Here is a 27,014-nt window from a genome sequence, read left to right as displayed (position 1 = left end):
CATCCAGCTTCCACACTTACACAGCAAGTTCTCCTGTCTGTAATTCTGTCTCATGTTCTCTCCCATTGAACTACTGTAGAGTTAAAGTAGACAACTCTCCTGACCTGTTGACCCTCAACGATGTTCCTCAAAGTAGGAGACGTGGAAGTCGTATCTAATTCCGCAAATGCAGATTTGACATTAACCAGAATACTTGTTTCATTCATGTAATCGTTCCAATTCAATGGTAACATTGATTCACTATTTATGCTTTTTTTAAGTTAATTCATCGTAGTTTACTGCACTGGATTCAGTAATTTGTAACAATTGTGGAAATATTTGATTTCCTTTTATCAGCTCATGTGTAATCTTTATCTAACTATAAATGCACCAAGTCTCTGTGTATATGTCTGTACGTCTGTAATCCACGTAACTCGAGAACTGTTCGCCCCACCTACTTCAAATCTAAACACGCATTCCACACCCTCACAGGGAGTACAGTGCCTGGTGTCAAGTCGGTCAGACCCATGGTTGTCCACAACCGCCACAAAAGGCCTATGCCCGGGCTCTGGACATGCCCCTCGTGCTGGCCTGTTCTGACATCACAACACTCCATATTTGGGCATGCCTAACACAGAACTCCATATGTACGTGTGTAGGTCTGTAATCCACGTGACTCGACAACCGTTCGCCCCACCGACTTCAGATTCAACACATGCGTTCCACACACCCACGGGGAGTGCAGTGACCAGTGTCGAGTCTGTCGGACCCACGGTTGTCCAGAACCGCCACAAAAGGCCTCTCCCCGGGCTCTTAGAGAGAGAGAGAGAGAGAGCCAGAGAGAGAGAAGCCTGATGATACATTAGAATATATCTCCCAGGAGGTTACAAATTCCAGTATGTTACAAACTACACAACATGTACCTTTCATTCCATGTTTTATCATGATCCTGCATCTACTCCGCCTCATTTGTAAGTCTGGTCCAGGTTTTGCCATGCCACTGCATACTGCCATCTAGCTCCAGTGCTGTATGTAACATTGTAGCCTACACACCATGACACATGCATTCACATCCATTATGACGTTTTACACAAATAGCCTATATTGTACATGGGGGTGAAACAGTGAATCAAAATAATCAATTTAACTCATTAGACATAAGAACAATAATAATCATATAACAATCATACTGATTAATAGTAATACTATTATAATGTTTTCAATGCAATAGGAACAATTCTGAAAATGTCATCCTTAGGGCCCCAAATCACACCTCAGACAGCCTGTGTGTCTATTTCAAACACAGTGTTTTTTGACTGGGGGGGTCATATTTTGACAGCAGCAACTGCCTGTCATAATTTCCCCATCTAAGTATGTATTGGACAGTATTAAAGAGTGTTGCTGTGCACAAAAACGTTGGTAGCATTACAAATTAAATACAAAACTACTTATTCCATTTCTTCCCCCTCTATTTCCCATTCCAAGTGCATTTGTCTTATATGTAACGACAGCTCCTCTATATTCAAAAGCCCCCTCAGGTACATTACATATTTAAACTATTTTCAGAAATGGTATAATTTTTTTTCGGTAGGTAGATCTTGTTGAGCTGGTCATTTTGAAAGTAGCTCTCACGTCAAATGTGTGGGCACCCATGTTGTAATCCTATAAATGAGTAAAGTAAAGTAAATGTAGTCCACCACTGGCACTTTTGGGCAATTTCCAGTTGGGTTTAAGGAGCAGCCTGCAGCCTCTGGAGGGCGGTAGTGGACTTACTGATTCCCTTAACTGCACGGTTCTTAGTCCATGAGCCAGAGCTCCAAAATTGGTGGGAAAAAACTAGACCTATATTAAATTGTTCATAGGATCAATCGCACGCACGCACGCACGCACGTACGTATATTAAGATCTAGATCCTATCGATTAGTGGCTGTTTAGCGTTGATTTATAGGGCCTACCATGGGAAAGGACATACAGCACAGGCATCTACTGATTGATTGATCATAAAATAAACATAATGTCACAATAACATACATCTGACCTGCCACCATAATCAAAAGACAAAACACATATTCAATTATACTCTTTGTGCAGGACTTAAAGGTGACACATGAGCTAATAATACTGTATTAGACTTTAGTTAGCTAGACCATTCCACAGTGACACAGCGGAATATTTGAACACATTGTTTCCAATGCATGTGTTGAACTTAGCTGGTTCTTAGATCTGAGCAGATCTCAATAGCTCACTGTACTGACATATACTGAATCCTATTCATGTTGAAAATGTACGGAAAATCCTCCTTTTTAATACAGGTAGTATTATAAAAATTATAGCCTAGGCTCGCTCGGGTTCAAGTCTGCTTCAGATGGCGCTCCTCTGTCGCCTCCGCCGAAAACAAGCGCTCCCTTATGTCTCGTCTCCTACGAAAACAATAATAGCATGCAGTACCACAATCAATTACAAGTGCACCTTGTGTTTCCATTGCTGTATGTTGTATCCCATTGGCCAACACATCGCTTGCTGGCTCTGATTGGGTGTGCTATGCGCTAGTGTTGTAGTCGCACACCAATGGTGGCAAGCTCACACCGACCAACTCATTGTAGGCAATGTAGGGTTCATTGTCTTGCCCAAGGACACTTCGACATGTGGACAGGAGGAGCCGGGATTCGAACCACTTCACCCCTTTCACAACCTGATCTTATTTTAATGATGTTTAGGACACTAGAAACACTTTGCCTAGGTTTTTTTTGTGTAATCTGTGTTTTTAGATATCCTGGTCAGGAATTCATTAACTTGACATCATGGTGCTCAGTGTCACATGCTTTCCAGACTACATGGTTGTCTCTTCAGACTGCAGTCAGACCAGCCCCAAAACACAGTCGTCACCTAGATCCTTCGTTGACTCCACCCCCACCACTGCATTCATTTGTTTACTTTGTATCATGGCTTCAGAGACAGAGTGTGAGCAGTGAAGATTTAGTTGAGTCCGAAGCACAGCAGGGTTATTTATTTGAACCATAAACACAGAACAGCATATCCGGATGAAACGAGCATGCTGACATCATGCAGGGCAGCTGGCCCTGGATATTTACTTTATAGAGTAAGTATTTCTGCAAAGTGTAAACATTATGCAAACTTGCATAATCTAGCAATCGATTGCTTTAATGTGAGATAGAAAGTTAGGGTAGTATAGGGTAGTATGTATGTACATGTGTAGTTCAGACTGTACGTGCCTGAGTGTCGTAGTAGGTAGACTGTTTCATGGCAGGATTATTCCAGTTCATAGACACAGCCATTTGTTTATATTGGTCAAATGCTAAGCTAACCACTGTATGCTTCATGTTCCATCATACATATCGTTATATGTTCCGGAAATAGAATACCTAAAAGCTCACAGCGCATCGCAGATTCGACACTTGAGCTTGTAGGTCTGTTATTTTCGGTGCACCAACGTCATGCAACAAAGTATAAATCAGGCTTCACGTCGGATAGATGATGGCCATATATTGTTATTCTCATTTGACAGGAGCACAGACAAACCATATGTGTATGGTTCAGGAAGAAGCAGTCTTTGCGTTGAAGTAACATAGGCTTCAGGCACTGGCGGAACAACTTGGTACCGGGCCGGGGGGTGACCGCACGATCGGGCCCCGCCGAACCTGACTCCCAAAGCCCCCCTCACCTCCCAAATACAAATACCATTAACATTGAGTGACTGGAGTTTCTTCCAGCTGTGAAATGTCCCTTTTAATTAATAATCACATCACTCGTATTTACCATAAAGCAGGGTTCCCGGTCGCTAGGCAAAGCTAAGCTCAGAGTGTCCTAGGAAAGAAAATAACACACAATGCTGGGGCCGCCCGACCTCTATAGCCCTTTTTCTCTGACTTACGGCTCAGATTGAGCGCTTTATGAGTGCAGTCCATTTACCACTAGTCAGTCAGTACCAATTACAGTAGTTGTTGCAGTAGTAACTCCTCTCATTTTCCCTTCATGAAGTTCCCCCTACAGTTCGGTCCACTGAGAGTTGGCACCGCAGCCAGACAGAGTGACACAGCTAACTGAGCACATTCACATAACTCAATCCCCGGGCAGCCTTTGAATCGTCGGGACCTTCCGGGAAGAGATAGCCTAGCCAGAGTGAACCATCTGTGTGGGAAAATGCCCAGAATCAATGTGCCAATTTCGGGGGGCTTTTTTGGAGCCGGGATGTCAACATTCACTTTTCAGAACACATAATTATTTGGGTGTGTTACAAGACAGCTCTCTGCTTGTTACCATCACAAGAGGATGAGGTTCACTTGCAGTTCGCTTGGAGTTTTCCACACCAATTCTCTGAACTCAATTTGCCTCAGAAACAATATTTGCAGTTACTTTGAGATATTTGCCCAAATGGGGTTCCTTATCGCAGCATACAGAAAAAGTTATTTCTCCCAAACATTGCTATACTTTTGCCAGCACAAATGTAGGTGTTTGTGTTTCATACTGTCTGTGGAGCATTTTTATTTCCCAAAACGTATTCTGTGAAGATTGGGGTCCAAAGGTGGCGGGTGATGAATCGACCCGTGAATTTAATGTGAGAGAATCTCAGTGAGGGTATCTGAGAAAACATCTCTTTCTAAAACACAACCACGTGACATGGCCGTTTCCCACAGGAAGACACAGCTGAGTTCCAGAGATCTCATCTTTGAGGTCTCTCAACACTGTACCAGAACAGTGTTGCCAGATACTGTGACAGAATAAGCAACCATGTCTAGGAAAACAAGCCCAAAAGTAGCTGGCACTTTAATCTTTCGTGACGCATTGTGAGCTTGTAGATCTGCTATTTTCAAAATATCTTGAAAATCTTTGCTTCAGGGGGACCCTGGAACAAAATAATTTCAGATGGGGCTCAGTGGCCAAATACATATAATTTTGGGGGTCCTTAACAAAAGGTTTGAGCACCACTGATAGCAACATACGTTTTTTCATAAGACTGTTAGGATTTAGAAGACATCTGTAAAATCGGCCTCAGGTCTTAAATGTTTAAAGATTCAAGGGAGGAAAATGTTCTACAATGTGGTTGCGCTTCTTTCCTTTTTCTTCGTCAGATGTTAGTGCCAGAGTGAGCTGTATTCATATATTCACTTAGTGAAAGTTTGTCAAAGTGTCTAGAGGCTTAATTCTGTGATCCAAAGTATGTAAGGTTTGACAGATGTTTCCGCAGAGTTCGCTTACTTTGTCAGTTCTTCCCTTGACATTATAGCAGAAAGTCACATTTCCCCAATTTCACAAGAATAAGAATAAATAAACTTTTTGCAACCTGCAAAACTGGTTTTGGGGAGGAACACTACTGACATACGTATGGGATACAAACGTCCAGTTTATTGTGCAACCATTTCGATCATACCTTCATCATATGGACAAATCCATGACCTAAGCTGAGGTGGGCCTGGCATTTACCCCGAGGGGACTGCACAGTGCACACAAGTCCGACAGCCCTACGTGGCCGGTTAAGACTGAGGTTATGGTTAGGGACCTTCGTGGCCTGTTAAGACTAAGGTTAGGGTTTTTGGATAGTGTTAGTAATGGGTCGGACTAACGGGAGGTCAGAACAATGACATTACCCACCCGAACGCCCCCAAATGAAATACACAAACACATAAGAAAGACCAGATATCAAAAGCGGGAGCCAATATGGAATTTCCCTGCCATCCCCCCTGCAAATCGAACCCTGCCTTCCCTGCAGTATTTGGAAACGGTTGTACAACATCTGTGTTACAAGCCTGGCTAATAAGACAGACGCGAATCTACCGTTTGAAACATTGCCTGTGGATATGAGTCTGGCTTATTAGCCAGGCTGTTACTACCAGGCGATTGGCCAATTAAGGGATTAATATGAAATTGAGTGTTTTGGTATTGTGGGTGGTTGGTGGTATTGGAGTGTGTGGATGAGCTAGGGGCCCAATTTAGAAAATTGCCTCGAGTTCTTAATTCCTAATAATGGCTGGCCTGCGGTCTGCTCTGCTACCTCCATTGTTTTGGATGTTCACACAATGGCAGCATTGTCAGCAGCAAGGGGAGAGAGAGCGAGCAGCTGCGCCTGCCAGACATTAATAACTGGACATGAATATTTTAATTTATGTTTTTGTCTTTCTACCCCCTCCCCCCCCCCCCCCCCCCCCCCCAAATGTTCTGCTCTTCTGAATAAACATTTAAGTTAGAGGAAGGCTGGAATAATTGTCGGACTCTCTGGTTCCTCCAAAAACAACAGAATACTGTATAGCAATGCAATTTATTGTTTTAACTCATGTCATCTTAGATCTTTTTTGCTATTCAAAAAAATAGCAGCTATACAAGCTCACAGCACGTCACTTCAGCATTTTGAAAAATCTTGAAAGTGTGCAATCTTTGTCAAGCCAAATCCGTCCTTGTGTCCATGCATCCGTGGACTTTTCTCCCTCTACAAATTTCTGTGCCCCAAATAGTTGTCAGTGGTTAGTAGTTTAAGCTCTCACTCGTGAGTCTTGGCGTGAGCACAGAAGTAATGCATAAACTCACGATAATGTTTCCTATTAGTGTGGCTTTGCGCTAACCTGACTCCGCCAGATGGGGCAGCAGAATGGCCTGGCCACAAAACGGCCTGGCCAATCAGCAGCAGCTATCCCGCCGCTCTGGATTAAGAGCGTCTGCTAAATGCCTAAATTGTAAATTGTAAATTGTAAATTGTAAATTGTAAATTGTAGCTGCTGCTGATTGGCCAGGCCGTTTTGTGGCCGGGCATCGAGTCTGCCTGAGAGTTCCCAGATGGGAGCAGGAGGGGGGAACCCAGTGTACTCTCTGCTGCCCCATCTGGCGGAGTCAGGTTAGCTTTGCGCGTCATGGTGTGCCAATCGCTGCCAGGGCGTCGGCAATCCGTTTTCTCTTCTGCTTCGTGAACACATGTTGTTAAGCTAGTACCCACAGTTTGCCCAAATTAGTTAATAATTATGCTATTTTTGGCAAACGCTCCCCCCATAATGGGAACGCTAGGGTTCAAGTTGTTAATACAAATTTCACAGTGAAGTGCACGGTATTTAAGCAAGGGTGCCGCTGGTTTCAAATCAGGCGAGTCCACTCACACATAAGCTTTAAACGACCATGGTGTTTTAGCAGTGTAATAATATGCTCTGAGCCCTGGGGCTGACCTCTTAGAGAAGAGGCCGATTCAGAGCCTTTCACGGGGCTCTCCTGGGAGACAGCTCAGTGTGTAGCCATGCGATCACCAGCCAGCCTGCATCTCAGAACCAATGAACCCAGCAAGCAAATCTCAGTGCATTCTGCATACCCAGGGCTGTGTGGTAGAGAGAGAGAGAGAGAGAGAGAGAGCGCATATAAACTATTCAATTCCCCTGGAAAGTTTGTCTGAATTTGAAATAATTTCGATTGTGGGGTACATTACAATTCTATAGACTGACCAAAACTTAAATAACTGATATTGCTTACATGGAAAATTAACACCCCCTAAGTTTAAAGATGGAGAGCCGTGATTTTTTTCCACCATTAAACATGATCATCGGGTATTATTATTATTTCTCCAAATAGTGTACAGTATTTGTTAAAATGTATTTTATGTGGAAACCCCCACCAGCAGTATACCTGGCTGGTTTGCCTGATGGGTGGTGATCCACCTGAACTGATATGAAGCTGCACCCACAGCTTTAGCATTGGTCAGATCGGTCTGTGATTCTGAAGGAAAGATGTGCAAAGCTGGAGCTGCATCATATACCACCCAGGCCCTGCCTATATAGACAAGGACATCCATCAAAACTCAGCATCTGAACAAGAAGGAGACATGGTGAGGGAAGTGATAGACCATCAGTCACTCTGAAGGAGCTACATAATTCAGTGGCTGAGAGTAAAGGTGCACCAGTCAGTCAACCATTCTAGTAAGGGCATTTTATCAGGTATTTGACCAATCTGGGAACTAAATCGTTACCAAGAAATTTCTTCACCAATGTGTTTCTAAAGGTGTCTAATAACATGTACTAAAAGTTTGAAATTCAACTCCCGTGGGAAATTGAGTTTATTAGCATAATATGTGACCATACCCATAACATCCTATATAAGGCAAAAAAGTCCAAATTTCATCATTCTTTAAGTAGCATGTGACATATGAAACTAGGGTGATTTCATGATTCTGAATCCATTCCAAGCATTAGTTTTGCACAAAAAACACTCCTTGGGCTCCTTGACCAAAATTTGGTCAAGGAGCCCAAGGAGTGTTTTTTATTGGGTGGCACTTAAATTACCCAGGATTTAGGGGCACCTACATTTTTTATTATTATTTTTTATTTATGAGGGGAAATCATAGCAGTCCAGGGAATTGGAACGTGAATCACAGTCCGTTGGCCACACTGTGGCGTCAAAGGTCCCTCGACGGTATCTGCGATTGAGACAGAAGCTGGTCTTTTATAAACAACAGAAAAGTAGCTAACATAAATCCTCCTCTTCGGGGCTAAGCCCTGTCTCCCGGCCCGAGGCCACTCTGGCGAGGCGGTGGTGACAGTGAGGTACAATAAACAGGCTTCTCTTCTCTTCGGCCCTCTAGGTTCTATGGCAAACAACGGCTCCACCGCTGAGTCTGGGTAAATACCGGCAGGTGGTCTAACATAGAATAACACAGTTCGTTAGCTACGTCCTCTTCTCCCTGCCGGGTCCCCGGGACAGGTGTTGTGTCGCTCAGGTATGATGATAATACAGGTGTGCTTCCCACTTCAACCCAAAGGGTCTCGCTAGCTTCCCATCCGTGGCAATATATAGCCTGAGCGGAGTCTTCGCCTTTAACGGCTCCTCTTGACTCGTCAGGTGAATTAATATGTGAACAGTGGTAAGGTTTCTCTTACGACCTTGTTTTAGGCGGTGTCGGCTGCTGTGCTCAGAGTGAGAGCGGCTTTTATACTCTGCCTAATGTCGTGCGGCTGGTGGTGATTGCTCGCGGCATCATTTCCGTCTGGCCTAGTATGAGATTCGGCAAATACACCTGGCCTATCACCTGCCCGAGTAGCCTTCTCACGCTCTGACGTGCGTTTCGAGTTGACAGACAGCGTGGCTGATCACCATGGCAACGCGCTCACTATGACGGGGTTTTCCTACTGAGATCCCACAGTTAATGAAATGAAATGAAATGATTACTATATTTACCCAGGGTATCTGGGCTAAGCTCAAGAACTTGTTTCCAGCCAGGCCCTGCTCATAGAACATTTCATCGTAGTGGTTCAATGCCTTGTTCAAGGGCACTTCAGCGGTGGTAATTTTAACGTGTCGGACCGCTGATTCGAACCGGCGACCTTCCCGTATCAAGACCGCTCCGCAATCCGTTCGGCCACCGCTGCTGTTACAGCAGTTGAAGACTTGTAGATCGGCTATTTTCACCATTTCACAACAAACAAGCAAGCAAACAAACAAACAAACACATAAACCAATGATTGTTTGAATATTTTATTGGCATTTTTAAAGTATGGCACTAAAAGGGCAAAATGGATGAGACACAAAAAAAGAGTTAAAAAATACATTAACATAGGCCTAAATGACACAAATCAAAGTCAACAAATAACATAAAATAACCACACACAACTTAAATGCCTTTTTGTTATTTTCAGTACGCGTGCATGCACGTACACAGTGGCTCGGGAAAACAAACCAAAGTTCAACTCCCTGATAGGAACAGCCCTTTCCAAGTCGACGCCTCGACAATGGTGTTTTGTTCTCTGGCCAGGTGACAACTCACTCCAGCACTCTGATACATTCGTCGTACACAACGTTCACGCACTTCACGCTAATATTCAATTAACAACATGCGTCACTGTTCACCAGGGGCCTATTTCACGAAACTTGGATTAGAGGTATTTAACAGATATCCTGGTTTAATATATCCTGGATCAGCGATTAACCGGTTTCATGAACGCTGGTTAATCTTGCCAGATTAATTTAGCCAGTTAACCTGAATATGCTGTCCAAGAGGCTTCTTATTCCTTCCCTGTCTTTGCACAGCTTGGTTGAATGCTTAATTTTGGTCAATCCCTGAATCGTCTGTTATTTTTGAATAATGACCGCTGAACTCAATAGCAGAGTGCTGTCTCATCCAACGACTCAGACACACCTGGCTGTTTGTTGCCGTATACAACATCACAGCTATATATGTAAACAAACATAATGCAATGTCATTTTACAGCTAAACAGTACAGAGTACACTCACGACACATTGAACATTTTTTAAACGAGAAATACACAATGCAGTAACCGAATATTGATCTGGCAACCGAAACCACAAGCAGGAAAGAAGCAATTTAAAGAGGTTTCCTGTGGGCAACGGACCTTGAAAAGCCCTTATACAAAACCTGCAGCCGTGCTGTACAGAATCAGTGCAAGAGTTAAGAGATAAGTGAAGTAGGAGAAATGGACGGTGTTCGGGCCGCCACAAAAAAGACTGTCACTGTCACAGTCACATGCTGGTTTAACGGATGGTGTTGGTGGTGGAGGACACTCAATGCCCTCATCGGTGTCGGGGCCGGGGGAGGTGAACGTGACGAAGCCTGGTTGGTCAGCGGTGGCATTGATGTGGCTGTTGATCCAGTTCTGGAAGCGAGACACGCGAGCGTAGACTTCCGGAACGTTGGGCTGGGAACAGTCGGGGAAGCTCACGATCCCAGACTGGACCCAGCGGGTGGTGCCGTTGTGGTTCATGCGGCTCACCAACGCACCGCCAGAGTCAAACTGTGGACACGAGAGATTTATGATGCATTTTATTGTATCATGTTGTATTATATAAGAAGCCTTTTCTCCTCGCAAAATGTGTCTGCACTTGAAAACTTGAAATGCTGACAGCACTGGTCCCGATAGCAGATCAGAGGCTCGCTGCTGCTCCGCTGTTGCAGCGCTGCATAGACTGTTGTCTCTTGCTCTCCGTGAGGAAAGCTTGAATTGCAAAAGAACTATCTCATCATTGACATGCAGAAAAAGTATGCTACTGTTTTCTTACCTATGTGACTGACCAATGAGAAGCAGATTGTATTGTCTGCAAAGGAACTATGTGTCTGTCACAAATAAAAGTTTTCCTGCAAGCCCATGTCAACAACACAGACAAGGCAGCTGTGCGCGAGGTGAGTCCTTCTGCAAATTAAATTGACCCAATATTATTTTGTACAACCAAGCAAAGCATAAGATAATATGATGGTTTGGAGAATAGGCTGGTCTCTCTTTTTATAAGAGAAGCCATTGCATACAGGTTCTCAAACCTTTTAATTTCAAGGACCCCCATAACTGAGAGTAAAACTCCATTCCAGATTCCATTTGTACAGTATCAGAGTTAAAAGTTATTCAACTAATTAAAGGGTCCATTTGGTTCCATTTGTACACTCTCAGAGTTACAGACCTGTAAGGGTCCATTTGGTTCCATTTGTACACTATCAGAGTTACAGACCTGTAAGGGTCCATTTGGGTCCATGTGTTACACTCTCAGAGTTAGACCTATAATGGGTCCAATTGGAACCCCTTCAAGGAACCATGAGGGTCCCTGGATCACACCTTTGAGAGCCACTGTAATATAGAGCATATTTGATTAAATTTAGGAGCATACCATTTGTTTTTGTTATAGATTATTTTGACATGTTATAGATTATTTTAACCCTAACCCAAACAGAACCGCGAACGCACGACGCGCACGTGCACATGCACGCGCACGCGCGCATGTGTCCTCTTTTTGGTCATTCAGAATATGGTAACCCTAGTATAGCAGGGTAGACAGGACACAGCTCTGGTACAGTCTAAGTTTGGTGTTGGTGCTGTACTGGGCCGACTTAAGGACCGTGCACCCAACTTTAATTCTAATTCTGCCAATGCTTTTCAATGGTAACGGAGCATTGAATAGCATAGACAGAATCCGTCCGCATAGATAGACTTAAAAAGTTGGTGTGGTGGGAAAGAAAACCTTGCAAACTGTATTGTTTAGTGTTTTGTTTGTTTTTAATTGTGCAAAAAATGTCCAATATGAGAATGAGATTTGTGGTGAGAATAATAATTCCTTGCATTACAATATAACTAAATTTGCATGAATGACATGTCTCTGGAGTGTACACTTCATGGCTAGCTTCACAAGTCATTCTCTAAATGCTTTGTTCAATAGAGACTATGGACAAATTGACAATCTCACAAATTGCATTGTGCGATATGGAGGAGTTTGGAGTGAGTTTGTGTGTGTTTCTGTTCTGTGTAAGGGAAGAAGGCCAGCCTGCTAGGGATGTGCCTATATGGGACGAGGCACACCTGACTCCACTCGTCCCTGGAGTATTTAAGCAGGCCGGCCAAAGCCATTGTCTCCATGTCTCCAACACAGGAAACATTGTTTGCTTTGGTTTGTTTTTAACAAAGTTGCACATAAAGCCATACACTGCATTTTTACACATTGCCATACATTACTGATACCACTGATCACTAGTTGTATATTATGTATAGCTTCTGTCTTTTTTATCTTAAAAAAAGACAAAATTCTCCCACCTTTTTCATGTTGGAGCCAAGTTCATGACAACTGCGGAACAGGGTGGAAACAATTGCAATCCATTTATCCATATATCCTTGCCATGACTCAAACCCCAGTCTCCCACCCACGCAAAAGACAACATTTCTGTCAATTTAGTCTTAGTTTTAGTCATCATAGTTTTTCATTTTTTCGCCATTGTTTAAGTTAAGTTTAAGTTAAGTTTAATCTGCGTTCCCCCAGCCAGTGACAAAGCTCACAGTTCCAAAATTACTCACCAATGTCACCGGCAAATGGAAATTACCATGTCAGACAGGTCACCAGAGCTGATGGAGAGTAAGGGGCAAAATCGTGAAATGTTGAGAAGCATTCTGATAATTTAAAACATGTATACGGCACATTACGCACACATGCACAACCACACAGACAACATAGGTATATGAACACTCATATGGTGATATGGACACCAACGATGCATTCATCATCATTCACCTTAGGAAGCAGTGGGCAGCGGACAGCACCCATTCTCTGTTGATGAGGGAACCTCCACAGAAATGGCCCAAAACATTATGGTGTATACTGGCCAGCCAAGGCCAGCTGCCAGGCATGGCGTCGTGACCGCCAATGATTTTGGTTTCGATGATGCCTCTGCTGTTCATGGGAGCCTGGCCACACACTTAACGAAACAACACACGCATCATGTGTTGTTGTGTTTGTGTTGTGTGTACTGAATATGATCAAGATTCCTGTACATTACTATTATTAGTGTGGTTGCCCAAAGGGCAACCAGACTATTGAAATTGGAACACTTTATTATTTTACTGGAGTAGTCTTTTTTTGATGTGCTACTCCTCCACAGTTTTGACTGTACGCACTTGAGCCATATGTCAAATTGACCGGCTTCATCGGGAAGGATGTGCTTGTATTTTTTTAAGAGAAATGTTATATAGTTTAATTGATATTAATTTATTAGTGAATTAAATTTCCCCATTGACATGAATGGGAAAATGCGATTTTTCGCATTTTCTCACATTCAAGTATTTTTTCCTCAGAGACTGTAAGCACTATAGTTACAAAACTTGGAGGGTAGGTTCATAATAATTACTAAAATTAATCAACGTATAATGCTATCGGTCGGCCTCATGGTGGCGCTATAACAGCCCACTTTACGTTTTGGCTTATAACTCTTGAACACACGCACACACACACACACACACACACACACACACACACATACAGTATATACTTTCATATACTTTCAAATGAATGGCCAAAATATATACAGGGCTGAAGTGGTTAGTGTGTTATATAATAATAATCAGAATCTACAAAGTAACTAGTAACTCAAGTTTTGAACTTAAAGACAAACAGTGCAGTTCAACCTGGATACTTACCAGAGAGTTGTGCATAAGAGCCTGCAATTCAAAGCAAAGAAAGAAGTCATTGGGCTATGTGTTCTGTGCACCACAGCAACGTTTAATGTTGAGTATTTCTGTGCATACAGTATGTGCACATACAGCAGGCATCTATCAACTCTTAATGAGACCATATGCATTTGAAGAATATGAATTATTAGCCATGGCATGAAATGCAGACTACTATCACTGTCTATTTTTTGCCCTGTACTGGCAGATTTGTCTGGTTTGCCAGGCTAATTAATGATCACTGTGAAATTGCAAAACTATAGGCCTATCTCACAGCCCGCTTTCCACGCCCACTTCCGGTAAATAGTGGTGTCTTTAACATGAGCATTTACACGTTTTTTTTCTCTGGAGAATCTAAGTACATTTTCTAATGTAAAAATGTGACAGACCAATATTATTATGAAGCAAACAAGATGGTAAATCAGGTCGAACAGATAGAACAAACCTTACCTTGAGAAAACAAAAGTTGTAGACTTCTTAAATTACCTCTGTTAACATGTAGCGTCTATGGAGTGACTTCACGCTATCACCACTAACCCCGAAAGGGGGCGTATTTAGGGGGGGCGGGGAAATTCTGTGAGATAGGCTTATTATGAGCCTGCTTTTTTCCTTTTATTTGATTCAGCTTGTGTTTGAAAAATAAACAAATCATCCTGGCTGTTTCACTCATAATTATGGATATGAAGAATCAACTGACTGTGAGAAAACGCTGATGTTACTGCTGCCGAATTAGTTACATTTTCCCTAGAAACAGACTATCATATGAGTGACTGACTGTCGTAAACGATACAGAGACACCTCCCCGACAATATCGCCAAGACAGTTTGTTTATTTTTTGACCACAGTGCTTATACGAGATGATTTTAAGATGACCCCATGTTATTCTCCATAGAGAAAAACTTCTGTGAACCAGGGGATGAGCGAGTGACGTCAGGACTCTATAAAGCACATTTTAAACTAGAAAAAGTGCCCTTCTGGGCACAGGTCTCCACCAGGAGGATAGGAGTGGGTGTGATGTTTGGCAAAATGTTTAGGAGTAATATAAACATGTTTGTTTGTTTCTTGCGACAATTTTCTTCATTTTGTTGAGGAAATGCAGAGCCAGATCACTCAGCATCTCTGAGGATAGAATTCTGGATGAGCAGGACATGTGCAGCATTTTGTACAAAACGGGCTACTCCTGAAAACTTTGGAAGGCAATCTTAGCTAATCAGTGTAGAATCTGAGAAATCCAACAGGCTCGTCTTGATCACATGACTACAGAGATCATGTGTACCGATTTGCGTGAGCTTTGGATGAAATCTGTGCGACTAACATAAACAATGTGTTTTGCAGAAATCAGCCTCATGGTGGCGCTATAACCGGCAGATGTGGAGGGATGCAGGGAAAATGTTTTTCCATGGCCTCTAGGGAGTGCGTATACATAAGTTGTCGATGCAGTTATAGGTAAAAACAGGAATTGGCCTGTTATAGCGCCACCGTGAGGCTGATTTGGGAAAGAAATAGTGGCATGTCGTCCTCGGCCTAGTGGAAATGTGCGTGTATAAATTTATGGAAATTTATGGATCACATGACTATGGAGATAGTGTATACCGAATTGTGTGATGTATGGATAAAATGTGTACGAGTTATCTACAGAAATGTGTTTTTCCTAAATCGGCCTCATGGTGGCGCTATAACAGGCCATTGAAGAATATTTGGGGCAGAGGTTTGTCGTTGGCATCCAGGGAGTGTGTGTGCACAGTTTGGCATGGATCGGGCCAACGGTGCCGGAGATTAGCTGTTAACGGACGGACGGAAGGACGGACGGAAGGAAGGAAGGACACACGGACGGAGTGCAAAACATACTCTCTCCCCATGCCTTCGGCCTGGTGGAGACAATAACAGTGCTGAACCAAAGTGCCGTACACACAGTGCCCTAACATTATGGTCTTAACATTATGCTGAACACATAAGTTCACTAATAAGTTCAGTAAAAGGTACTAGAAAAATGCATATTTATCCTGATATAGCAATGCCGCTAACAATAACGTGGCCACACTGATCATTGCTTGAATGAATCGGGTACATACGTATACGTGTATACTGTATACACACACATATCAGTCCAAATAAACAAACCGTACAATTCACAATTTATCATTTAAATGTTCAAAGACACTAATGGTTTAATACTTTACGGCAAAATCAGTAGTTTATATTGGCAAATAGAATAACACCTATCATTTTATATAGTACCTAGGACAGCTTAGCCTTACCGTTGAACAGCAGGACGACCAACAGCAGGCATAGCCCCTGTAGTGGTCTAGGATGGAGCGTCATGTTTGCTTTGTGTCACTTGGCTGCAGGTAAGTCATCGACATTAAATACCTCTGTCTTTCTGCTTAGCTCCACCCACATTGCAGTTTCACCTTGCATCCTTTGCCTCCGGCCATTCTGTTTGGTCACTACCTTGGACTTTTAAGTAAAATGCATTCTTACCCTCGAATTACTTGAATTAGTCGAATGTGTTCATCTCCGTGGCAGACAAACAAACAAAAATGACAGTTTCTAGAGAGACCACTATTGGACTGATTTGACTTCTTTGGTCACATCAAACAAGAGCATTTTCTCACACTCCCTGGCATTATGTGCTGCTAAATAATGTGAAGGCAATAAAATGACACAACAATGGGAGATGGGCAAATGGGAACAAATTAATTATGTTTATATTAGAAATATCATGTAATTTGAGCCTTCATGGGAAATAATCACCTTTCACATATTCAGTGATCCCAGGATATGATTGATGTATGAATGTATCCTTGCTCAGTTTTATTGAAGTGTGTCTCGATTGTACCTCTCTAAACATTTACTCAAGTACTGTACTTACGTACAATTTTGAGGTATTTTCACTTAAAGGAGAATTCCATGCTAGAAGGCTTTCTTACCTTTCTTTGTAGTCGTTACGTCCCCACCAAAGAGGTCCAGGTGTTTTTTTGTGCAAAAACTCCTTATTGGCTATTTCCCCTACCATAAGCCCTCAATGAATTGCATTGAATGGAATGGAATGGGAATTGAATGGGGCTATGGGGTGTTGTGCTAATTCGCTTATTTCCATCGAAATAAGTAGTAAAGTGTGCCGCTTGGGATATTATTTACATTATGAAGAGAGGATATATACAAAAAAATGATAATTGTGAGCGATGGAAATAAGCGAATTAGCACAACACCCCATAGCCCCATTCAATTCAATGCAATTCATGTAGGGCTTATGGTAGGGGAAATAGCCAATAAGGAGCTTTTGCACAAAATAACACCTGGACCTCTTTGGTGGGGACGTAACAACTACAAAGAAAGGTAAGAAAGCCTTTTAGTACTAGAGCATTTCCAAGTTTCAGTACCTTTACTGTACTCTCCACTACATCTCAGAGGCCAGTATTATACCTTTACTCCACTACATTTATTTGAAAACATTACTAGTTAGTAGTTACTTTGTAGATTTTGCCATGTAGGCTTACACATTTTGGCCATTTGAAAATAGCAGATCTACAAGCTCACAATGCATTGCGATGTAACACACTGTTGGCTTGTAGATCTGCTATTTTTAAAAGACCTCTGCATATAATATACATTCTACTTTAGGTACATTTTGATGCCAACATACTTTTGTACTTTTACTCAATTCAATTTTTAATACTGGACTTTTAATTGTATGTCTTATTGTGGCATTGATACTTTTACATAAGTAAATAATGTGAGTGTACTGTGTCCATGTGTACTATGTCACTGAAGAGCAATCTTCAGTGACATCCTCAACTGGTCACATTCCCGTCACACCCAGAGCTTGAGATGGAATGGCATGCTTGTTCATACATTTTATGGGGCTGATGGCTTCTGTGTTTTCAGTGGTGGAAAGAGTACTCCTTTTTTTACTTGAGTGACTGAGTCTCCATACATATGATTCTGGACAGACATGGATGTTATTGGATGCAACCTGTTAGTGGTAACATACACCCACAATGCAGTATTTCCAGTTTTTCTTTGTCAGCTGGAGGTCAGCGTTTGCAGGTGTTGTTTTGTTTTTCTTTGTTAAATGTTGGCCTGTGAAACTTTTTGAGAAGCAAATAAATTGACTTGTTTTTATATACAGTATTTGTGTATATCTTTCATTCCTCTCTCAATTTTCTTGACTCGATCAGTTCACCTTTTCTCGATTATGCAGTTGGTTCAGAAAGATCTAGCATGAAAATGTTAATTTCTCTTCTCCTGTTTCCTTCTATATGCATGAGGAGTCCAAACCGCTTCTTCCCTGGAAGCCGCTTCTTCCAGGGAGAGGTAGTTTAGAGACCAGGATTACTGCATGTTTTTGTGAGGATACCTACCCTAGGGGACATACTATGGTGGTATTGATAGTTTCACTTAAGTAAAATATATATATACCGGTGTGTGTGTGTGTGTGTGTGTGTGTGTGTGTGTGTGTGTGTGTGTGTGTGTGTGTGTGTGTGTGTGTGTGTGTGTGTGTGTGTGTGTGTGTGTGTGTGTGTGTGTGTGTGTGTGTGTGTGTGTGTGTGTGTGTGTGTGTGTGTGTGTGTGTGTGTGTGTGTGTGTGTGTGCGTGCGTGCGTGCGTGCGTGCGTGCGTGCGTGCGTGCGTGCGTGCGTGCGTGCGTGCGTGCGTGCGCGCGCGCGCGCGCGCGTGCGTGCGTGCGTGCGTGCGTGCGTGCGTGTTTATATATAGTACTTCTACCACCACTGATTGTTTTAAAAGCAACGGTGCAAAATGCAACATTGTGAGTCTATCCTGATAGTAGGCTTTTTTCATGCAAAAGAGCACGGTCACACCAAAGTTCTATAGGCCTACCTATATTGTATGAAGTTCTATAGTCTACTATGTCTGGGCTTCCGAGGCTTATAGTCTACCCTACACTCTATTCCTACCCCGGCTGGTCAGGGGGAGTCAGTATAGGCCAGGATTACTGCATGTTTATTTTGTGAGGGTATACCCTACCTACCCTAGGGGACATGGGGAAAACAAGCAAACTCCACACAGAAAGGCCCTTTCTTTTAAGTTATTACAAATAACCTTTTATACAAAACAAAAACACAAAATAAAGGACAAAAAACACATACACAATACATATACCAATTCAATTGATTGATTTCATATTTTATTGACATTTAAAAAATGTAGCAGTACAACTAGCCTAAGGTTTAAAAAGGCCAAATGGATAAACAAAAGAAAATACATAATAAATTAAATAAATGACACAAACGTGACATAACGTGAAGTAGGAGAAATGTATGGTGTTCTGGCCGCCACAAAAGAGACTCTCGCTGTCACTGTCACATGATTTAACGGATGTTGGTGTTGGTGGTGGAGGACACTCAAAGTCCTCATCAAAGTCGGGGCCAGGGGAGGTAAACGTGATGAAGCCTGGTGGGTCATCGGTGATGAGTAACTTGATCCCGCGTTGGAAGCGAGAAACGCGAGTATACACTCCTGGTAAGTCGGGCTCGTTAGAGCCCGTCCCGAAGCTCGCAACCCCAGACAGGACCCAGCGCCTTGTACCGTTCAGTGATCGGTGCAGCGTCACCAATGGCCTGCCAGCGTCTCCCTGAGGAAGTGGAATGTATTTATTTAATTGTGTTTTTTTTATTTTTTTTTATCTGTCTGCTCTGAATTGAAGAGTTATTGTTTTGCCCCCACAGTGTAGTGGTCGTGTTTAATTTAATCTGTGAAACAGCACCACCCTGTGGTACCCCAGGGTTTCTTTGATTGCCTTGTGCTTGCAATTAGATTCAATATATATTACAGCTGTGCTGCCTGCAGTCAGTCAAATGTCTTCAGCTCCAGTGTACTGCTGTTTGTGTACACCTCTCCACCTCTCTTGGGCTAAAGCAATGTCTGTGAGCAATCACCAATCAGATTTTATGATGGCATCATGGCAGGTTATTTCGTGTTGTTTCGTGTTGTTTGCATGTACACATGTGTTTTACAAGCTGTTTGTCACATGCTTTCTGTATTGTAACAGTAATTTGGAAATGTTTGTATTTTGTTTCTTACAGTTTCACAAATTGACCAGTAAACTACATAAAGACAACACCTTCTCTGTGGAGTTTGTTGGGAAATGGTTAGCTGGTGGGATAGCTGGCAGAGAGAGAGAGAGAGAGAGAGAGAGAGAGAGAGAGAGAGAGAGAGAGAGAGAGAGAGAGAGAGAGAGAGAGAGAGAGAGAGAGAGAGAGAGAGAGAGAGAGAGAGAGAGAGAGAGAGAGAGAGAGAGAGAGAGAGAGAGAGAGAGAGAGAGAGAGAGAGAGAGAGAGAGAGAGAGAGAGAGAGAGAGAGAGAGAGAGAGGAGAGAGAGAGAGAGAGAGAGAGAGAGGAGAGAGAGAGAGAGAGAGAGAGAGAGAGAGAGAGAGAGAGAGAGATACATGCTAAAGAGTATCATCTGTCACCTGACGCGGGCCCTTCCCTCCACGGCCGGCACAAAGCATGTTGTCTGTGATGTCAATTAACTCTGTATTGTCATAGTCGCAGCCACACTGGTTGTTTCCCACGACCTCCACATCGGCTTCCTGAAGGATCCGGGGTAAGGGCAGGGGAACTAATGGAAGACATACAAAGAAATTGCGTAATTATTACTAGCATTTTGTACCACAGGCCAAGGAATCATCACAATGTAATTGCACCCATGGAGCTAAAAGGAGTAGTTCACCCCCGAAAGAAATACTTATTTTCTATCAATTGCTGTACACACACCATGAAGCCTTGAATTCATGGACATTTTTGTTTATGTTTTTGTCACAGTCCTGAGCCAATCATTTTGATGACTGGCGGCACTCTGGCAAGAGACTCAAAGAGCTGTGGTCTCATTGTGTAGAAACCTTCGCAGCATACTTTTTGATCTTCAAATTATTGGCTCAGAAATGCAACAAAAACAAACAAATCTCCAGGAATTCAAGGCTTCATGAGGTGTTTAATTGATTGACAAAGTACAGGGGAAACTTCTGGCATTTGCCAGAATTGCCAGACTGTCCAATCCGGGCCTACTCACCAGTGTCAACGGGGTCGTCATTGTGTGTCATCCCCCAGCCAGCCGTCCAGCTCATGGTTCCATCGTGGAAGGTGCTGTTTGATGCCGCCAGACAGACCGGCAGAATGTAAGGAGTGAATGTGACGGGGCTGGAGAGCTTCAGCAGAACGATGTCGCTGTCACCGTCCGCTAGCAGATCGAAGTCAGGATGGCGGACGATCTGTGTGACCGTTCGGTTCACCTCGTTGGGGTTCACTAATCCCTGGGCGTGGCGACCCAAGAAGACGGTCACACCGGGCAGCTGATGTTCATACTCTCTGAAAGAGAGTGGGGAGGGGGTGGGGGTATTGATTGACCGATTCAATAATTTATTAACACTTTGAAAATGGTACAGTTGTATGATCATACAATAATGCTAACACAAAAAGCCTTGAGGGCTTGTTTCTATTGTGATGAACAATCAATGTTGAGAAGCATTCTGATTAAAACATTTACACAGGAATACACGCAGGCGTTACACGCACACACGCTGTGTTGTGTGTGTGTCAAAAAATTAGAATATTGTGTAAAAGTTCATTTTCTTCCCAAATATAATTTAAAAAAGTGAAGTATTTCTTGATGATTATGGCATACAGCTCATGAAAATCAAAAAATTCAAAATATTAGAATATTCGTGATCAGCCTTTGTTCACTTTTGAGGTGTAATGGAAGCACAGGTTTGCTTTGATAACAGCCGTAAATTAATTTGTATTGTTGAATCTACTGTCTCACACCTTCCTCTTGACAATACAACCTATATTCTCTGTGGGGTTCAGGTCAGTCCAGTTCGCTTGCACATCAATACCATGGTCAGTACACCAGTTACTAGTAGTTTTGGCACTGTGGGCAGGTGACAAATCGAGCTGGAAAGGAATATTAGCATCTCCATGAAGCTTGTCAACATACCGAAGCACAATGTACTCTAAAAAGATGGGTGTGTTGAAACCATTGTTATGTTTACACTGTCGGTGGACCAACACCATGCAGATAACATGGCCTAAATCATCTCTGTGTTTTGTCAAGTCCAGAGTCTCAACACAACCATCTATTATGATATTTTACAGCACTATGTGCCTCCGTACATTGACAAGCTTTATGTTGATGCTGATCTTCCTTTTCCAGCAACCTGCCCAGAGCCAAAACTACTAGTAATTGGTGTACTTACTACTGACCATGGTATTACTGTGCTTAACTGACCAGCCAACTGGCCTGACCTGAACCCCACAGAGAATATAGGTTGTATTGTCAAGAAGGTGTGAGACAGTGGATTCAACAATACAAATAAATTTACGGCTTTTATCAAAGCAAACCTGGGCTTCCATAACACCTCAACAGTGACAAAGGCTGATCACATCCATGCCATGCCCCATTGATGAAATAATTTGTTCAAATGTAGCCCAGAACAAGTATTGACTGCATACATTAATATACTTGACAGATGGTCGACATTTCTCGTTTAAAAAAACATTTCTTTTAGTGGTCTCGTAAAATATTCTAATATTTTGAAATAGGATTTTTTTGATTTTCATGAGCTGTATGCCATAATCATCAAGATTAAATACTTCACTTTATGCACAATGAATTGAGAATGAATAATAATATAATATATTTTTTATATATATATATATATATATATATATATATACCGTTGCACTACAATGTTGCACTACAATGTTTTATTATTTACTTTTTAACTTAAGGACATGCTCACAATACTTTTTTAAATTAATCTATGATTATTATTACAATTGATTAATTTGATTAACTGTTGCACCACCAATACGGACACCAATACATTCATTTCTCACTTTGGGAAGCAGTGCGCAGCGGACAGGACCCATTCACAGTTGATGAGGGAACCTCCACAGAAATGACCCGAAGCGGTGTGGTGTATACTGGCCTGCCAAGGCCAGCTGCCAGGCATGGCGTCGTGACCTCCAACGATTCTGAGATCGTTTTCTCCTCTCTCCATTACAGTCTCGCCGCACACTAACAAAACAACACACTCATCATATGTGTACTGAAGATGATCAAGATTCCTGTACATTATTATTATTATTATTATTAGTAGTAGTAGTCATCGTCAAAGTATTTAAAAGTTAGTTAGTATGAGTTCTTTTTTTCTACAAGCTCACAACACATTTCGGTGTGATGGGCTGTGAGCTTGTATAGAGCTAGTGGAAAATGTGTGCTGTTCTCACCAAAACAATCGGTGCCGGATTTATAGTAGTATAGGGCCCCTGGGCTAGACCAAATTTCATGGTCCCCCTCGGCCAAATTAAAAAAAGAAGAAAAAATTAATTTGGGGTATTTTGGAGGAGAGAGAGAGAGAGAGAGATCAAAACCAGAGAGAGAGAAAGTCACACAGGCAGGACTGCCAGCCAAAGCAAAGACTGGCCAATCACAGCGCGCCCTCGCCGGACATGCATGCAGATACTCTTGGGTAGTTAAAAGTCAAAAGACTGCCATGTTATTTCTGTCCAAAGTGGCCACTGAAACCCCAAACTACATAATGGTGCTTTGAAGACAATAGATAAACATGGATGCTTACCAAACCTAGACGGCACATTCTGTGAGTAACAGCCTGGAATTCAAAGCAAAGAAAGACAATAAAGGAAGACGCAGTTTTTTAATGGAGCATTTCCATGTACCTTATGTACCGTAGGCTATGTGTGAGTAACTGTGTGTCTTCACAAACTACAATAATGTCCACTAATGGCATACAGTATGTCATTTATTTAACACACACACACACACACACACACACACACACACACACACACACACACACACACACACACACACACACACACACACACACACACACACACAAATGCATACAAAAAAGGTGTCCAAATAAACAAAGTAACATGTTTCAAACACAATACTATACATTGCACAGCAAAAACAGTAGTTTATATAGTATAAAATAGTATAAAACCTATAATTGTATTTACACATTATTTTTGTTATTTTCAGAGAATCAAAGTTATCAGTTTAGTAGCTTTACCTTTGAACAGCAGGACGACCAACGACAGCACGACGACCAACAAGCAAAGCCGGGGTCTACTATGGAGGGCCATTTTTGCATTGTGTTGGATGCAGGTGGTCATCACCCTTAAATAGCTCTCTCTTTTGGCTTAACTCCACCCACACAGTTGCACCTTGCATCCATTCGCCTCTATTCAGTCATTGTATTTGGTCACTTCCTCGGACTGTTGAGTGGTTTTTTAACTTTAATGGGACATTTCAAAAGGTCAGGACTGATTATGTAGTAGATTACACTGTGTTTTGGCTGCATAGTAGAACGCATTCTTACCCTCGAGCGACTTGAATTTGGCTAAGAATGTGTGGTCATCTCCATGGCTGGCAAACTGGTTGTGCGACCACCATCGCTCATTGTAACACACTAAACTTATTTGTGCATAGTTGTGTAAGTGCTTAAAAAACGGGTAAAACAGTAGAACAGGTTGATAGTTTCACATATCTTGGACTCCCTCTGGACAATAGACTTTGGTTTGATCATCACATTACACCCATAGTATGGATAGGTGTAATGTGATGATCAGCAAAGACTCATCCCCTACCCGTATGCTTGCACAGATCAGCACGCAGATCGACAGAAGTTGACCATGGACCTTAACCACCTTGTCACCAGTGCAGTACTATACAACTACAAATCAATTGTAATTTTATTAGCAGCGTGTGCTCAAGAGCACCTCTGCCGACCGCAGCAGTGAAACACAGACTCCATCAACTCGAACTCATACCGAAGTGTGTCACAGAATGTGTGAAGTAATTTATCCTTAAGGTTCCCTGATCAACTCCTTGCATTCAGAGCCTGCTTTAAGTCTGAAATAGCAAAAGAGACAACTGTGAAGGATCTGGCTAGAGAGTAATTGTGGAAAACAGCACCATGTCAGCATTTTACTGATGTTTGCACTGCATTAGTGTTATCATTATCACCATGCCTGTCACTGTCGCGACTGCAGAGCGAAGAGCGCTAATTCTCCAAGCTCAAGTTGATACAAACTTATTTAAGGAGCAGCATGGGAGAACGATGCGATCGAAGTGAAGAGACCTTCGCTGCCCCCAACTCCACCCATCTCGTCCTGACAGCCAATCAGGGTTGTTTTCCAGAGTCCCGGAAATGTTTTGGCTGTTTGGTTTTATTCATACAGCTCCAACTGAACTAACCGCCGGGACTCAGCAAAGATGGAATAAACAATATACAATCCCTTTGCAAAGTCATCGGAAAAAGTTTTGCTGCTCATAAATCATATACGGTAGTAGCAGGAATTATGTCAAATATATTGAACTGAGCTGTCTTAGGTGTTTTCCAGCTTGATAGGTGTTTCGAGATACAAAATGGGTCGATTTGGTTACACTCCCAATTTAAGTTAAATTACTGTGTACTTTTTATATCTGCTATATCAATTCTATAGTAATAATATAATCCACCACTCGAGGGAGGGGGAAGAGAGGTACAGATCTTGAATGATCTGTACCTTTTTACAAACACTGACCAAAGTGAAGCAATTGAGGCGACTGGAAACAAATATACATCTTCAGGTTTGAATGGACCTTTAGGTATATGATGAGCTGTGTTTTTCTTGATGGTTATGTTTATGGACATAAAGTGCAAGATATCTTTGTGTAGCTATTGCATGTTTGACATAGTTTGGAGACATCATCAGGGAGTGGAAGTTGGAGCCCAGGTCAGGGCAGGCTGTTAGATAAGTGTTGATATGCATGCGTGCGTGTGTGTGTGGGTAACATCATCTTCTGATACTTCAATGTTTTGACATGAAATAATAATCCTGTACCGTCACCGTGTAGTGTTTTGTTTCATTAGCGCGAACGTGATACAATAGGCTGCAGCTGTTGATCCCTTGAAGATCCGCTGCTGCTGCCCGCTGAGCACATGGTAAAGATACCAAGGATTGGACAGTGATGTCACTGTTATGCTACGCAACACGGAAGTAACACAGACTCGAAGCCATTTATAAATCACAGGCAGTGACGCGTCCGCTGACAGATCCTTGGTATTTTCATTCGAATGGACAGAGTCAACCTTTCATCCGCTGTTTGGAAAATCCTTGTTAAGGTCGGGAAGGCAAGATGTACTGTACTGTACTGTACTGTACTGTACTGTACTGTACTGTACTGTACTGTACTGTACTGTACTGTACTGTACTGCACTGAACTGACATTGCTGCAGTGGTCAATGGGTGTACTGTACTGCACTGTAGAAAGATTGCTGCTGCAGTGGTCAATGGGTGTGTGTGTCTGTGTGTTGCCATACTGAAGTGGACATACATACATGGAGACATACATGGAGACATACAGGGCACACATTGCTGTGGATTGGAGCGGTTAGGCAGGTTAAAGCAGGTAAAAAAGAAAAAAAAAAGGGGAAGGGGGGGTCTAAAACGATGATGATAATGACATTGCACCAGTTCAGGAACTATCCAGCAGAGGTATTGCGTAATAAGGCAGTGTTATGCTTACAGTACATGGTGGAAGTACAGTAAGACTGCAGAAAGTGATTTATTATAATAGCCAGAATATGAAGATTTGTGGAAAATGATTGGAACATGCATGTGCGAGGAGACCCCGGTCTAACGCTCCACCGGACTTCATGGCGAGCTGTCAATTAGCAGGATATTACACAGAAGAATGCACACACCCCTGGCAAGTGGTATGTCCCATACCCACCCATAAGGAGCACTGAGGTCATGTGGTACTCTTTTCAGTCTCTCAGACCAAGGAAGCTTTGAGAAGGAAGAGAAGTGGTCACGTGACTGGGCGCCATGACACTTTCATGGACACTTTCATGGGAGCCAAACTCACACCGGAAGTCCAATGAATACATGGAGGTGAATGGAGCCAGCTGGACCAGCTCATAACAAACATTATTTATGAACAATTGAGACCTTTGTCATATAATCGGTTCAGGAATATAAAAGAAGACATATCACAGGTTGTTTTCTAATCACTTACTTTTCGATGTGCACAGAGTGCACAGTATATAATTTTATCTGAGGATCTAAACAGCAGCAGGTATC

General features: G+C 42.4%; 2 protein-coding genes across 2 annotated transcripts in view; both read right to left on the bottom strand.

The window, feature by feature from the left end:
* The window catches only part of LOC306913746 (prostasin-like), a gene marked incomplete at its 3' end in the record, with an annotated part of 66,445 nt that overhangs the window by 22,642 nt on the left and 16,789 nt on the right, over positions 1–27,014 (bottom strand). The gene's annotated exons all lie outside the window — the stretch shown is intronic.
* Positions 10,327–24,029, bottom strand: LOC306913745 (polyserase-2-like; the record flags this gene model as incomplete). Its single annotated transcript, XM_079490558.1, has 9 exons — positions 10,327–10,713; positions 12,777–12,798; positions 12,965–13,148; positions 19,155–19,491; positions 20,330–20,478; positions 20,929–21,224; positions 22,755–22,935; positions 23,498–23,530; positions 23,957–24,029. The coding sequence occupies 9 exons, from the start codon at positions 24,027–24,029 to the stop codon at positions 10,327–10,329; spliced, it is 1,662 nt and encodes a 553-aa protein (XP_079346684.1).

Source organism: Electrona antarctica (assembly GCF_951216825.1).
Source record: "Electrona antarctica genome assembly, chromosome: 21".
Taxonomy (NCBI): Eukaryota; Metazoa; Chordata; class Actinopteri; order Myctophiformes; family Myctophidae; genus Electrona; species Electrona antarctica.
The sequence above is the reverse complement of the archived record's forward strand: the minus strand, read 5'-3'. Positions and strand labels throughout refer to the sequence as shown.